This window comes from Perissodus microlepis, chromosome 23, assembly GCF_051167445.1.
Source record: "Perissodus microlepis isolate ML-2025 ecotype Zambia chromosome 23, ASM5116744v1, whole genome shotgun sequence".
Lineage (NCBI taxonomy): Eukaryota > Metazoa > Chordata > Actinopteri > Cichliformes > Cichlidae > Perissodus > Perissodus microlepis.
In genome coordinates this window covers 22,078,407-22,094,985 of record NC_140482.1, presented here as the reverse complement: position 1 = coordinate 22,094,985, position 16,579 = coordinate 22,078,407, and the positions used below count along the sequence as shown (strand labels likewise).

Sequence of the window (16,579 nt, the reverse complement as noted above, 5' to 3'; positions counted from 1 at the left end):
TTCATCCAAATCTAATATACCCATCCATAAATAGCTCACCTATCGAGCCCATATTTGGCGTGAGTGACTGGACACGGGAGCCAATCCTGCCCGGCGAAACCCCCCCCTCCAACCCCGCCTCTGCACGCTCTCCCAGCCGCTCTAACGCCTCCCGAACCGCCCATTCGCCTTAAATGGGGCTTGACTGACAAGCCGAACCACGCCCCTTCGTTTACCAAGCCCCACCCCCTCCTTCGGTTCCCCTATCGCGTGTCTATTTTGGCAACACGGATACGCATGGAGCCTCCATCACCTCCAGCCTCCTCTTTACGCACCGACTCCCGAGAATGCGCGCAGGTACGGGGAAGCCAGCCGCCTCGCTCAGCCGTTAACGTCCCTGTTTAAGGACTAATATGAAAGAAGTGGATTTAGAGGTCTGACAGAGCCCAGAGAGGAGGCACATACATACATATATAGATTTTTCCTCTTCTTCTCCTTCTTCTTCTGCTTCCCACCCCCTTCCCTGTGGATCATTCTTGTTTTCCCATCACCAGAGCGTAAAGCATGGATGTCTTGGCGAACCACAGTATCTTTCAGGAACTTCAGCTCGTGCACGACACCGGCTACTTCTCGGCCATGCCTTCGCTGGAGGAGAACTGGCAGCAGGTACGTGTCAACTTTCAGCTTTCAGCATCGGCTGTGCCAGCTTCAGCCGCGAGCTCGCAAATTTGCGCTCGGGATGCACAACTTTCAAAGAAAAAGAAGAAACACGCACTTGTGTATCTGGCAGGTTTTTCCCGATAAATGAGCAAAGTGGATAAAATGCGGACGCAAAGCAGCGCGTAATAAAGCTGTCAAATATGATGTAAGGGGAGGTGAAGATGAGCACTCGAACAGGGAGTGAATTAGACGTAAATAATAGATTTGCAACCTTCAGATTACTCAGGTTTGAACCCTCGTGCACGAAAAGAATTCCCCTCTCCTATCCATAATAGATCCCCCAACGCGTCTGGCTCTGTAGCAGCATTAACGGAAAGAAGGAGGTGAGGGAAGAAGCTGTCACCAGTAATGTCCACATTTTTTTATTTGTTCATCTTTTTTAAATCCCCCTTTTGCTTCATCAAATTCAGCGGGTGTCTACGGAGAGATGCTGTGTAAAGGTCTGGGTTTCACGCGGCCACATGGCGCCGGGGTGCGCGGAGAGACTTCACGCCATCTGCGCTTACGCGTCCCTTCTTCCTCTTCTTTTTCTTCTTCTTCTTCTTCTTCTTTAGTTTGTAAAACTGTTTAAAAAATGGCACCAGAGCTGGGTTTATTTATTCATTGCGTGGTGGTGATGATGGTGTGGGTGTGGGTGTTAGAAAAAAAAATCTTCAAATCTGAGTTTTTTTTAACGAACAAATGATTCATTTTTACATTTTCCCCCTTCACTGCTTCAGTTTGGTGTCCCCCTGTCACTCAGAAGAGGGACATCTTCCCCCAAACATGCCTCCTACTTTCCTCTTTTCCATTTGTGTGTCCAAATAAGAGCCCACCTGCATTGCTGCTGATGATGCTGATGCTGGAGAGGATGCTTTCCATGCTGCACTTGAATTACCGGACAAGGAGGGGGAGAAAAAAAATCACAGCACAGAAATCTGATGCCGGTATTGTTCATGAAATATGAGCTTGAGTTTTTCCCCACTTCTATGCTCCACGAGTAAAGGGAGGGAGGGGATGGAGAGAGAAAGAGAAAGAGGGAGAAACCGGTGCGTGACTGGTTGTGGCCAAGCAGCCTAATTGGCATCCTACTGTTAGCCACCGACGCATCTTTTCATAACAAGTCTCCAACTCCCTGCCTATCCTCCTGTCAGGGGATTTTTTTCTTAAATTGCATGTGGGGGGCATCATATGGAGTGAATCTCTCTCTCTCTCTCTCTCTCTCTCTCTCTCTCTTGCTTCTCACCCACAGCCTGCATTTTAAAATCAATACCTAATGCAAATGGAAGAGAGAAGACAGCTGGATATGTGGGCAAAGCTCTTCTCTGTGAGGGTGGGAAATGTCAGCTTTCTTTTATTGGAATCGCTGTTAATGGGCTCTGTTTGGTCTTTGACTGTTTTAGATTTAGATCGGCTCGTTTTTTGCCAGGATGTCTGGCATCATTTTGTGTGATTAGCTGTAGTTTTGGGATTTTTTTTAAAAATGGTAAACGTAATTTCATAGATGAATTCTGTGATTGAATTTGCCCTCAGCCTGGGCTAAATGGAAAGATCAAACTGACCGTGACCTGCCTTTCTTCTGGCTAATACAACTCTGGGACCTTGGTGATGTTGCCTTGCCTGCAAATTGCCCACATGCAGTGTAGTTAAGTTAAAGTTAGCTGGCTAACTTCAAACCAGAGGCATTAAACAGAGAGACAAAAAAAAGACAAATACTAAATAATGCCTTGAGGCGACTGTTGTTGTGATTTGGCGTAATATAAGTAAAACTAAATGGAATTGAATGAAACTACTACAAGATAGCGCTAAATACTTTAAACTTTTTAAACTTTTTAAACTGAACCCAGGGCAGTCTCTGGGGGTTGCTTAGGAACCCCCACACCCCCACAAAGCTAACTGTTGTACGACTCACCTCCTCTTAAATTGATGTTACTTGTTTTGTAAAAGATTTGCATATTTTACTTTCTCATAAGTAAGGTTAACTTAATGTAGAAATGTAACTGAGAGAGGTTCTACTTTTTAAATGTTCTTTTGTTTAGTGTTTTTGACTGGAAGTGGCTCCATTGTGTCTGGTCTAACAAGTGAAAGATCCTCGCTTTGGTTTTGGAAGGCAACACAAATCCAGAGATGGCTGCTGACTTTTAAGACTTTGCTTCTAGAAGAATTGTAGCAAAATGGAAATGCTTGTTGGCCTACTAAGGTGTAAGGCAGGTGGTGTTAAACATAAGGCCCGGGGGCCAAAATTCAACTGGCAGAGACTCCAAACCAGCCCAGTGGATGGCTTTGGAATATGTGAGGGAGGACATAACTTTTGGACTTTTAACTGTATTTTCACAAGTTTAACAGCTTTATGTACCGATAAAGACCGCCAAAATGTCCAGTCACAACACACCAAAGAAATGAAATTGTAGATTTTTGTAATTTAAAAAAATTACCTCTTCCAATTTAAGTCCAAAGAGTCCTGCACTTTTTTCTTATATTAAGATGTCTCACTGATTAAATGTGTACCTCAGTTTCTGAAACTGGAGTTTCACCAGTCCGGCCCACATAGGATCAAAGTGGTCTGTATGTTGCCAGGAATGTAAAATAAGTTGGATATCTGTAAATCATGTAATGATGTGCACAAATGAAGCTAACTGTGTACAACGTTTCATTTCTGTTGTAACAGTTAAGAGTTGGGTGTAGTCTCTCAGAATGAAAATTACTGAAATCTATAATTTAATTACTTTGGTGTATTGTGAATGGCCATTTTAGAGCTCTTTATGAGTAGGAAAAGCTTTAAATCCTATTGAAATATAGTTAAAAGTCCAAAATGAATGCCTTCCTTCACATTTTCCCAAACCATCCAGTGCCTTTGGATTCTGGCCTCCAGGCCTTATGTTTGATGTCTCTGGTGTATAAGTGTAAATCATGTAAAGATGGGCGCAAAGCGAAAGAACATTTTCCTTCTATAGTAACAGTTTAGAGTTGGGGGCAGTAACATTGTCAAGTCCAACTCAAGTGTGTTGTCATTATCCCGACTCTCAGGCATGCAGTTTTTACAGTCGCCTCTCAGTTGCTTTACAAGATGCATGCTTTCCTCAAAGCATTCAAACCCTCGAGCCCCATTACAAATCACCGGAGGAGAAGGTTTCTTCTTCTTTCGGAAAAACTATCTATAGTTTAGATAAGAAGATCCCTGCAGCCTTGAGAGCAAAAGGATTTGAGCTTTGCAAATCGATCATTGTGCTCATCGTAGCAGCATGAAGATGCCACTGAGCTCCCCTGAATACAGGAATTATGAGCTGTGGCTTGCCTTAAAAGCTCCGTCTCCAGCCGAGGCCCTGCAGTTTGAGCGGTCCCCTCTGTATTCCGGGCACAATTTAGAATTCGATGCTTTTACGGCGGCCTGATGGCGAGATAGGAGGCCGTTGTTGTCGGCCCCTAAATGGGTCCCTGAGACGCGATGGCAAGAGTGATGACTGTGTCCCCTGTTGGTGTCTGCGAGGCATGATTCAGCCGGTTATAGGGGGATGGGGAGAAGAAAAGCAGTAAAGTGTTTTTGGAGGTCTGCAGATGGTACATTTGAGGCTGCTATTTGTTCCATTATTGAACCTAATAGTGCCAAGCTGAACTGCGCACTGTCTCGCTTCCAAATCCCCGTACAGTTGGCTGTTCAGAGTTGGAACAAAGTGCGGGGCTGAGCTGGATTTGGAACAAGCAGAGCCGGTCAGAGCGCACTTATTATTTGTGGGACCCAGTTTCTCTCAAAGCAAAGAGCGCACGTGTTATTCTGCTGTCTCGCTGTCTTGGCTTCTCTTTCCCGTGCTTGTTTAGGCTCCTTTGTAAACTGGCATTTTGGTCAGAGAAAGCCTTGGTTGGCTTTTGAAGAAAGAAGAAAAAAAACATCTGGATCAGATTTCAGGCCGACATGATGGATTTTTCAGTCTCCGCTGATGACGTGTCCCAGTCCACCGCACCTGACCCTGATGGGCAGGATTGTAACAGGACACCACTGATGGCTCTCGGTCATTGACCTCGGGACACACTTTATACCCTCCAACACATATATTATCCCTCAGAGGTTCAGCACACACACACACACACAGAGTACACACATGTAGTGCGACTGCCTGCACAAGCAAAATGTCTGCACGTTGCTTGACGGTGCATTATGGAGCTCCTATATGAGGACAGGCTGTTCATGGCAGGCGCAACCTCCATAAGCGAGCCCGCCTGCTCAGATGCATCCACTTACATCCAACTGGCAGCGGAGGCGACTCCGTCTGGGACTGAGTGGGGGGGTGGGCGGAGGATAGAGGTGGAGGAAGTTGCAGAGCATGCACATTCTCTCCACTGCAAGATTTTGCATTTCACAGTCTGGTGGGTTTGAACCCCACCCCCCCACCCCAGGAGTGAGGCGCACATATAGAAAGACAATCAAAGGGGTGGAGAAGCAGGATGTCCTGATGCACAGAAGAAGTAGGGATGCCGATGGATGGAGTCGTTTCACATTTTGAGTCAGAGGGAAAAGTCGCACCACACTGGGCTCGTTTAAGCTGGAGTCAGGGCCAGAGAAACATAGAGAAAATACCCCCACTCACCCCAACACCAGCCTCCTCTAGAGAGACAGCGGTGAGGACTGAGAGAGCGAAGGAACCGCGCACATCCATACGCATCCACGTACAGCCTTGGATATGTGTGTGTGTCCCAGTATGTTATGTAATCCTCAGTAGGCCACAGCTGCTTTCTCACACACAGCAGGCATGCTGGGGAGAGCAGCCAACTTGCGCTCCCGCCGCCCACCTTCCTGTCTTCCTCCATCCCTGGTTTTCCCCTTTCGCTCAACCCCCCCCCCTTTTTCCCCCTTATTTTCTTCCTGCTTATAGATTTGACACAGTATGGATCTTTTGATCTCCGCAGGGCTTTCGTGGAGTACCTGCATCCACCACTTTTTTGGACCTTTGTCTCAAGTAATGAAGCTCTGGAACAGGTCTCGCGTGTTCTCCGCGACCTTTCGCCGCCTGAGATCTGATGTAATTTTATGCAAATTAAAATTAAATCAATCCTGTAGCCGGCACAGTTCAGCAAGGCAGAGGAAGGACAAACCCGGGACTTAATCTTATTTGTCTCAGAAGAGTTCCTGCGAGTGTTTTTTCGTTCCCGGCGTGTTGCTTTATTAAAATGTCACATCGACTCTTAAGTATGAGATGCGGAATTCCCCGAAATCGAGTTTGGGCCTTCTCCAAAAAGGCGAGGGTGGAGGGAGGGAGAGAAACATTAATTGTGTTTTAGTTTAGCTGACGTCTGGCTCTGTTCAGCCGTCTTCCATATGCATGTGCTACCTCATGATGCTGGAGTTCGGAATTGATTCCTTGCGGTGTTTTGTTTTTTAACCCGAGTTCAAGCAGGAGATCTGGGAGATGGATGTCATGTAGAATGTGTTTGACATGGCCTGCTGGCACGTGACGCAGCGAGGCATGAAAGGGAGTCTTTGTGCGCCGTTGCACACAATGCAGCGTCTTTGCTGGACTCTTCTTAAATGTTTTCAGCCACAAGGTTATCATTCTGATAAATGTGTGTGTGTAGTTAAAGAGCAACAAGTTCATCTAATTAGCAGACACAGCAAAAGCTGATGAGATAGTCATTTTGGAGGAGCTGCGCTGCGCTTACATGCATTTCATTCATTATTTTTTACCTTTTTCTTAATGTCTAGTAGAGGTGAGCGCATTGATCCAAATATCGCTAGTATCGATAGCAACACTGGTATCGGTATCAGATCGATACCAGCGTGATAGGATCGATATTTTGTTTCTGTCATTCTTTTGAAGAAGAAAAACATTTGAACCTTTCTGTGTTGACTGTCACGTCTATTTTATTTATAGCCTATAGCACACTTAAACAATAGAAGCTGATCCAAAATGCTTAAGAGACAGACACATTTACAACCCAGGTCTCCAAAAACTAAAAGCAGTTTCAAAATACATGAAAAGCAGAAAGGTTTTCCGGTGTGTTTTTTTGTGTTAACTAATTGTTGTGGAAAGTAAAAATAATGTCTCACTGCTCTAATGCTTTATAAAAGGTGATGGTGTCAGTATCAGCAATACAGACCCTGTATTTACCTGGTATAGGATTGACACCAAAATTTGCAGTATTGCACAGCACTCGTGTCTAGAGGTTAGAGCCTAGTGTGTATTGCACAGGCCTGAGTGTTTGCTGCTACACGCGGGGGCCACAGGCTCATCATTTCACGTCAGGATGCATTTTCTTTGTATGCACACACAGTCGCGGGCAGGTGCACAGGTTTGTGTGCGTCTGTGTATCCTGTGTAATGAGACGTACGAGCGACCCTCTGACCCAGTAACATCCATTCTGCCATAAGAGCACTTAGTGAACTCTGCCACCTCTGTCTCATCACTCAAGCAGCCGAGAGGCGATTGCCAGTGATAGGTGCCGGCTACTGCTTTATGGGCGTTGATGAAAAGGTGGGAAGCGCTGATGAAAAAGAGCAAGTATTCATTTGTCTGACTCTCCGGTGACTGGCGCGTCAGAGAAAAGCCAGAGTAGGTGGTGTAGGAGAAAATGGCAGAGGGTTGGTGGGGTTGGGGGTGTTGGTGGAGGGAGAGCGGTGAACAAGCACATCTTTATGTATGGCTTCCGTCTGCGAAACGCTCTGCCACCCCAGGTTTGATTAACAGTGAGAAGAGAAGCTAGTCATTTTTTTCGCCTCACACCACCACACATGGCTTGGCAATGATTTTCACATCATTTGAGGCGAAATCGGGAAGCCGTTACAGCACCTTACAGTGATCCGACATGCTTCGCTGCTGCCATCCGGCTTGGCAACCGCAGGGAGGAAAGAGAAAGGAAGAGAAGTCTCAGACACTCATTTTATGCTTTGGAATCACCACCAACTCTCTCCCTCTCTCTTTATCTCCTGACTGTCTCTCTCTCCCGCTGTCTCCCTCCTTTGCTCTTTGACAAATTCTGAGAAGGCACTTTTGACGAAGTCACAGCCGCCTTGTTTGATTTGCCCTGCTCTAACCCTCATTTAAAGTCAGTCTCGCTACAAAAAGTTGAACTCAGGAGTTACGCAATCAAAATTTGACACAAAGCTGAATAAAGGCCCTTTAACAGGGAGCGTGTCACAAATAAAGCCGAAAAATAGTTTTCCTTCTGCTATTTCAATAAAGTTTATTGCTGTGAAAGGGTAGGATGACAGTGAGCTCCATGTTTGCAGCTCCGATCATGAGCGAGCAGATTAAGCATGTATCGGTGGATGCTGGCAGGAAGATATGTAGTCTTGGCCTTCTCATAACAAGCATAGCAAAACTCTAAAACATGGATTTAGCAAAATAATCACAGCCAGACTTATGACGTTGTTTGGTTAGTTAAAAATGTTCTGACCTGAAGCCAGGAGGCATTCAGCTTTACAGAAACATTTCTCGAAGGCCTTAAAATCCACAAGGTCAGGTGAGCCATTTAGGGTTAAGGTTAGGTTAATCTCTATAAACACATGCTTTTTTATGAATATGCAGAATCAGTAGGGAAAAGGCATTTACAAAAATAATCGCCCACTGAAAGATGAAGATTTTGCTTTTAAGTAACTTAAATTTTCCTGTATCTGTAAACAATGATCGGCACATGGCAGAGGAAGTCCTACCTGCTGGTAGGAAAGTGAAAAAGATTGGCCATTATCCCCAGACTCACAGTCATCAGTCAATAGCTGATACGTTCCAGTGGGGTTAGGGATAGTTTACTGTTTAATTTAATATTTTTTCCCTGTTTAGTTTACTCACTAACTTTATAAAAGAACTGTGAGGCAAAAAATGCACAGATGACAGGTGAGTACTGTGCAAAAGTCATTTCTTTATATTTTGCTTCCAATGACTTTTTTGTAATTTTTTTTTAAAGTGGTTTTGACCAATAGTTCTCCAGGCTTTCTGAAGGGCTTTGACTGCTTTTTCATTCCTTTTCATCCGTCCTTGTACCTTTTTCAGATTTTTTTTCTTAACATGTGTCTATGACTCATTCAAGCATAAGAAAGGCTCCTAAGTCAAGGGATGAGCCAGTTTTGTGGGAAAACCAATTTTAAATTGTGTCTTTAGGCACTTTTTCACTAGCAGCCTGTCATAAAAGCACAATTTGTTTCAATTTCTTTAGCTAAACCTATGAAAAATGCCACACATAACACAGTTTGACAGGTAAAATTGTATTTTTGCACCAACAGGTGATTCTCAAAGAGCTGTTAGTTAAACCTTGTCATATCTTGGCATGGCGTGGATGTGTCATTAAAAACTGAAAAGTACAGTCAGGTTTTTGATCCACCATGCAAAACCATCTGGAAAGCATCTGATTGGCCACAGCTTCGTTTTTTAGCCCGACAATGATCCCAAAAACACCGTCAATGCAGTAAAATCATACCTGGACAGAAAAATACAGTAAAGTACTCTCAGTCATGGATCAGTGTCCCTTAGGCTACGTCCACACTAGCCTGGATAGATTTAAAAACGGCATTTTCATCTGAAAGGGCTCCGCGTCCACACTAGTGTTTTCAGTCATTTTCACAGAGTTGTGCATCCACATTGAAACGGCCGAAAACGCTTATGTTCCAGTACTGCGCATGTGTGAAACGCAAGACGATTCGAACCTGCCTCATTTGTGTCTACAGTTTATTTACTTTCCGGCTCTTTGAAAAGTTGCAGCAAACTGTTGAGGAAAAGCACTGAGTTTTTTAAATGGACTAACAATGAGGTGGAGTTTTGCTGCGAGTAACACAAAAGTACAAAGTTGCAAAAGCGAGTGAGAATTAAAGATTTGAAGAAAAGCTATCTGAAGCATGTACAGACTGATATTAATCTTTAATGCGGTTGTCAAAATTGAGAGCAAACAAAACAACTGCTGTATAATGCCCTCTGCTATCTTTGTTTAATTAGTCACATGACTTAAATGTGTCATCGTTTTCAAAAAGTCTCAGTTTTCGCTGTCCACACTGCGATGTGAAAGCACCGTTGTCAAAAGTATGCGTTTTCGAGAGCGTTTTCAAAACGCTGCGTTTTCCTTGAGTGAAAACGCCGTCTCAGTGTGGACGGGAGACCAAAACGGAGAGAAAACTGCATTTTCAAACGAAATTGCGTAACATCATTGAAGCAGCGTGGGATCATGTTGCCAGAGAACAGAACAAAAGGCAGAAACATCCAAAGAATAGCCTGGAGAACTATTCCTGAAGACTGCTTAAAGAAATGACAAGAAAGCTGCCTAAGAGAGTTCAGACTGTGCTGAAGAATAAAGGTGGTCACACCAAATATTCATTTTTAAGATGTTTAGTACTGTACAAACCCTGTTTTTGCCTTATATACTGTGTTTCCAGGTATGTTTGCACACGTTTCTTGTCATATTATTCAATGAGAATGTGTACTCTGATTTCACTCCTACCTTTCCAATCGGATCTCCAGTGGTATTTTATATCACACTGATGGATTTAGTCACAGATTTCCAGTTGCAGTCACAAGTAAATATTAAGGTAATCCTACACTGTTGCCAGGTAGCTGCTGGCACATTAAACATTTCTTTCTCGCTACACCCAGCTGGAGTTAAATCCCACCTTGTTTGTTTTATTTTATTCAAATAGTAGAATGCAATCTAAAAGACCTTGACAGTTTAAAAAAAAACTGTGAGTAACAACAGAAAGTAACTAAGAAAACCGAGTGTTACTAAACCGAGTGTTTAGTCTTCCTGCCTGCTCACATATTCAGAAATCCCTTGGCTTTAATAAAGCCCACACATCCACACAATGTCCAGGCATTTCGGAGCCATAATCGGCTGTAGCGTTTGAAGCGTTGCATCCCCCTCCTCCAGCCTACCTGTTGCTAGGCAGCCTCAGCAAGCAGGAAGACCAGTTTTGGACTATTTGTTTGTTTAGCTGTCAGTCTGTGAGGCTAATCCCACCCCGAGAGACTTCTAGCCATCCAGAAACCAGAAATCCAGCCATGTGGACCATCTCGCTTCAAAGATTGCAAAAGAGAAAGGGGTAAAAAGAGATGGAAAGGGGGGTGGGGGAGACAAGGGCAATTTGCCCAGAGTAAACACCGCCGCTTGTTGATGTCATCTGAAGTCATCAATCACGGCTCTAAGCTCTCTGTGGTGACAGCGGCAAGGACGTGACACTCTCTGAAACCGGCTGGATGGCCTATAAAGCAGGACAGTCAGCAGTGAAGAACCAAGGCAGACCTTGTCGACGACGTGCTGTAAAAGTATTACAAAAGGATGTTATCTCAGATTGAGGTCGGACTCGGGGTGTCCAGTAAAGACATAACAATGCCAGTTATTGGTGTGCTCTACTTTCAGGTGCATGACATAAGCTCCTAGGAGTTTGTGGGTCTTTGCAGATTTGTATGCAATCCCGACTGTGCTTTGCATGTTGGCTGACATGCAAAGCCGGTCTGCACTTGTTCCCCCAGTGCAGTGGCTTGGTACTCCGAAGCTGTCTGGCCGGTTGGCCAGCGTGACAGGGCATTTTCATCTGTCATTATATCGCTCCCTCACTTTATCTCTCCAATGATTGATCTATTTGTTCTTGCAGCAGTCTCTGTTTCCTTTATCTCCTTTTGTATTTTTGTGTCATCCTGTTCCCTTTTCACCCATCCTTCTTTTATCTTTCTTATCTCCTTCATCTCGTTTATGAGATTCGGTTTCAATCTACCTACCCCGATGCATTAGTTTCTCTGTCATCCTCCTCCTCAAAGCTGTTTCACATCATTCACTTAAAATTTAGAGAGCATCATACCTGTTTTGGCAGCTCGCAGCCAGGGGTGAGGACTCAGCTGGATGCTCGGAAATAGATAAAGCATGTTTTCCATTGTCAGCAGCTGACGCTAAATTCTCTGGAAGATTAAACTGGGTCCCAAATTACCCTAAAGACACAGATATCTCAAGCCAACTGGGTATGTCATGTAGTTTCAGTCATTCCAAGCCCCTGCAGGGTTGAGTTGTCTGAAAAAGATATGACTTGTTTCCTCGAAACCAGACGGATTCAGCTTGAATTGGGATTAGTCCGTATGTCAGAGCCTGAAAGCGCAGTTTTTCCACTATGAAAAATAATATTTTAACACGCTTACTTGGGGGGAAAAGGATGTTATAAGCGTCGACAGACAGAGGGGGTGAGAAGATTGCGCACCCTTCTTAACTCTTCGAGCGGCCTGGGAAGTGCCCTTCTGTGATTTAATGAGACCTGTGGGAAGAGCCATTCATCAGCATGACGGCATACCTCTGTTTCCCATTGTTCTGTTCTCGTATGTGGAGAGCACTGTGTGTTTTAGCCTTAATGATGGGCTGGCAACCCTTTGATTAGATGAATCTCCTGGTGCTAATTAAGATTTAGGCTGCCAAAAGACATCTGTATTTATGCCTTCCTCCCTCGCTTGTTCCCTAGAAGTACGTGTGTGTGTGTGTGTGTGTGTGTGAGCAGTTTACAGGATGTGTTCGTGCAGTGGTGGGGGATTTTGATATTGTGGCCTAAACTGGGAGTTTGGGTGGTGTCTGTCTTGTGGTCGACATAAGTGCAGGGCCTTGAGCAAAATGAGCATGGGTCATCCGAATACCAGAACCGTTGTCTTTTTTTCCGAAAATGCAGATTCTTTGGACATAGCATGTGGGTATAAAATCTCCCTGTCTAGTCATTTGGCTTGAATCGCAGTCGTTAAAATAAGGCATAGCTCTTTGATGCATTATTATAAGATATATTGTATTACAGATGGTGATAACATGCGGTACAAAAGATTTCCCATTTCTGTTTTCGTTGCACCGAGTCTTTTAGAGAAGGTGATCTGCTGCCCGTCTAGCAGGTGGATAACAGTTTGTTCAGTGACCTCCTCTCCAACACAGCTTCAACAGTATCCACTGTCTTCCTGATCACTTTATTCAGTCTGTTGGTGTCGCCAGCTCTGATGATGTGTCCCACTAGCAGGCCACAAACAGTATTCGAAATGTGCTTGCCACAAGTAACTGATAGAAAGTCTCCATCATTTTGCTGCACATTGAAGGATCTCAGCTTCCTCAGAAAATGAAGACTTTTCATTCCCTTTGTATGTATACAGCCCCTGTGCTGGTCTTCCAGCTCAGCCAAAGTCGAAGCCCAGGTACCATTACTCCTCCACTACATCAACATCCTGTCCCAGAATAGACACAGGCCATCTAGCCATCCTCTTCCTTCTGACTTCAATCACCATCTCTTTGGTCTTATTCACATTTATAAGCCGGTGATTCCTCCCAGACCAAAACATAAAATCATCCGCCAGTGCACCGTACTCCTCCTCCTCCTGCCCATCACTGATACATTCACCCACTGCAGAATCATCAGAGTATTTCTGTAGGTGGCGTGACCTGGACTTGTACTGATAGTCTGAGGTGGACAAGGTGGACAAAAATGGATACAGCACAGTCCACCTTGGAGCTCTTGTACAATAAAATCACCGCACAGAGAATTTGTTCCCACATTTAAAAGTAAAGTGAGGGTCATGCTGTAAAAAAGGAAAGAATGTGGCAATTTGGTGCAAGAAATAGAGATTTTCTTTCAACTTTTGAGGGAAATTGATGATAAAATGATTTTCATTGTAAACTAGAAGAACTATTAATACTAAAATATCCTCACCCACTGAAAAAAGAGAATTGTTGGAACAACATAATTGTATTAAGTCAACTGGTAACACATGATGAACTTAAGAATTTAGATCAATCCAACAAATTTACAACACAAAAAAGGGAAACTTAAGTTGCACAAATTTACTTAAATAAAAATATCAAGTTAAGGGAACAGGTTGTAATTTCAAGTAGGTAGGAACAACAAACCACCATCAAAAAATCAGAAAGAGTAAGAATCATTTAAAACATTGCATTAGGTTAACTACAACTCAAACACCCTTTATAGGCAGTCAGCCTTCAATCAACTACTGCTATTTTGTCAAAGCTCTTAGGCTTCTGGACCTGATGGGATGTTACTGCCAACTAATTAATAGTCACTTAAATGAGGGAAGAAAAAACATTAGACTAGTCTAAAAGGCAACCTTCAGAAAACTCTGAAACTTAGCCGACAAATAGCTGTTGAAATGTGCAGCACTGCCTAATGTGGCAAACACCCAACGTCAGATTTTGGCTAACCTTAGCAATACTAGCAGCAGTAGCCTTAAGTTTTATCCACACTAGCATCAACATCCAGATGCAGAATTTATCTACACCTGGCTTCTGTAGCACCAGTTATCATGGCCATCATCATGTTTTCGCATTGTTATATCACAGCAGATATTCGTATTTATTCATTTTTTCCTTCAAACCTAAAACTGAAGCACAGACCCAAGTGTACTTGCTTAAATGTGTGCGGATGTGGCTTCTGTAGCCTTTTTTACTCACATTTTCTCAAAAAAGAGAGAATCCATTATTCAATGCTATATTAATGAAAACAAACTATCTCTGTGGGGATCTGTGTCAAATCTTAGCAAAACACCAGTTTGTGACTTAAAAACATTTACAACCCTCCGCTGTAGATGTGTTTTCCCTCATCTTTTAACTAAACTGATGGTGTCACATAAATGTTTCACTACCTAATTCCCCCCCTGTGCTTATTTTCAGAGGAAAACAGTTTGATAACTTATGCTAACAAGAATGAAGGCATCCCCACCCTCCGCCTGACCCTCCCTTACATCGCTCCCCCATCCTCCAAGCTCATGTGGCTACACGGCATACGCTCCCGCTCACCAGTTTACCACTATGTGTTATTCAGTCTATTGCCCCAGATATTATTTCATTGTAAGATGATGCCAATTAGTAAAGCCAGTCGCCAGTGGCTGTGGTCTGGCTCCTTCTCCGTTCCAGCGGGGAAAGTTATTTGGGTCGGCAGCTATTTTCAGCCTGTGATGTTGCCTGGAATACTTCAGGGAGCAGCCACTGTTTTATAAGAGAGCACATCAATAATTTTCATTGCTATGTGTGTGTGTGTGTGTATAAGCAAGAAAGAGACAGAGACAGGCAGGGTTTATTGGGTTTATGTGTGTGTGCGTGCGTGGGAGAAAAGTGGCTGTTTTTTCACCCTGAATATTCAGTGGAGCAGGTGGTGCGTGTAAACGCGCGGACTTGTTCCTGTCTTAGAAACATTTCACTGTAACTGTCACGACCTCCCGTTAATTTAAAACACATTAATTTGCCAGCCTTTAAACTTTAACCCTGAAATCTTAACACGTCTTTTAATCCAGGTTTCACCCTTTTGCCCTGTAATCACCTGCTTTTTTGTGCTGAAAGCTCTTCTTAGATGGGAGGAGGGGGCGTATTTACCAAGTATATACAGGACCGATATCAATACTGATGCTTTTAACCTATAAAGGCAGATGAATCATAATCAATTTGAAAATTCTGAACACATTTTAATGATCACTAAATCACTGTATTTTTTACTTTTCACAACAATTACCAAACACACAAAAAAAAAACATTTTCATGTATTTTCATGCTTTTCATGTATTTGGGTTTTTTTGAACACCTGGGTTGTAAATGTGCTCTAAAGCACTTTGGGTCAGCTTCTGTTTAAATATGTTTTCCACTTCCAAAAAACCATTATTTATGCAACATAATTCAGTGAGCTGCATACTGAACTTAGATAATGAAAACAAAATATCGATCCCATCGCACTAGTATCTGTCCAATACCGATACCAGCATTAGCATCGATACTATTGATATTTGGCTCGATCTGTCCACCTGTACAACTCACCAGGCTAACATAGACCCTAAAGGCCAAAGTCAATGAGTTCCCAACACCTTTCTCAGTGTGCCCTAACCCCAGTCCCCTCTTCTCCGCCACACAGCTGTGCATTGTCATGATGAAATTGGGGTGAAAAGTCCTCACACTCCTGCTGAAAAGCCAGCCGCTCTGCACCGAGGGGTGAATGGGTTCAGCCTGCCGCGCTGCCTCCGCCCATCCTCATACAACCTAAACACACACACGCGCACACACTTTCACTCACTGACTCTCACTCCCTCGCTACACTATCGCTTGGAGGGGAGCCCAAAGCAGCGGTGGCGGTGGTGGCGAGAAGACGTCTTTCAATATTTTAAGCAGCTTGCGCTAATCTTTGTCGCTCAGGTTTGTTTTGAAAGCAGCTACAGCTGGAATAAAGACAGAACGACAGCGGCCCCCACCTCCTGTTGTGCGGCTCCAAAAATGCGCACACCCTTGCGTAACTTTGCGCACACTCGCAACCCCCCCCCCCCCTCGAACTAAATCCACCTTGGCCTTGCAAGGCTGTGCCACTGACCTGCTTTTGCTTGTTTTCTTGCCACCCCCCTCTTCCTCCTCCTTTTTTTTGCTTCTTAGCTAACCCTCAGATTTGGTGTTGTAATGAGTGACAAAGGCTTAAACTGTGGCTCCGACAGGCGCACAGTTACACAACACTTGCAACGCAAAAGCAGGGTAAACAGAATCTGTGGCTTCTTATTCAGCGCGTAAAAACAAACCGTTTTGGGCTCTTATCAGTGCGGGCACGGCGCCACAGTTGCACTTCACGGTGTGTGGACGTGATTGGGGTACCGAGCGGGCCCTCGCTGACTGCTACTGTATGAGGAGGAAACAGAGTTTTTCCGCTTCACTGTTCTCTTTATCTCCCTCCTCTAGCCCTCTGTTATTTTCGGCCCTCCTCCCCTGTCTTTCGCTGCTCGCCGCTCTTTTGTTTCTCCATGCCTTTTTCCAGCCAAGGCCCCATTCTCTTGCCCCGTCATTGTGTGCGGTAATGAAGATTAGCCAGGCTGCCGCACACAATGGGGTCCCCACATCCGGAGCGCAGACTCCCCAAATCCTGTCGCAAGCTGCTCTAACCCCGCTGTAAAACCACTGTTGTCTCCGACCCCCACTAAAAAAATTTAAAAAAAAGCCACCCCAT

The 16,579-nt window shown here is 44.2% G+C and overlaps 1 protein-coding gene across 1 annotated transcript in view; it reads left to right on the top strand.

Annotated features, from left to right (window-relative positions):
- The first annotated feature begins 246 nt into the window (after positions 1-246).
- Positions 247-16,579, top strand: part of LOC146361399 (Krueppel-like factor 7) — a 51,565-nt gene continuing 35,232 nt past the window's right edge. Inside the window, exon 1 of the mRNA XM_084920932.1 lies at positions 247-645. Coding sequence (XP_084777058.1) covers positions 544-645 — 102 coding nt within the window. The 5' untranslated portion in view covers positions 247-543. The remainder of the gene's footprint in view (positions 646-16,579) is intronic.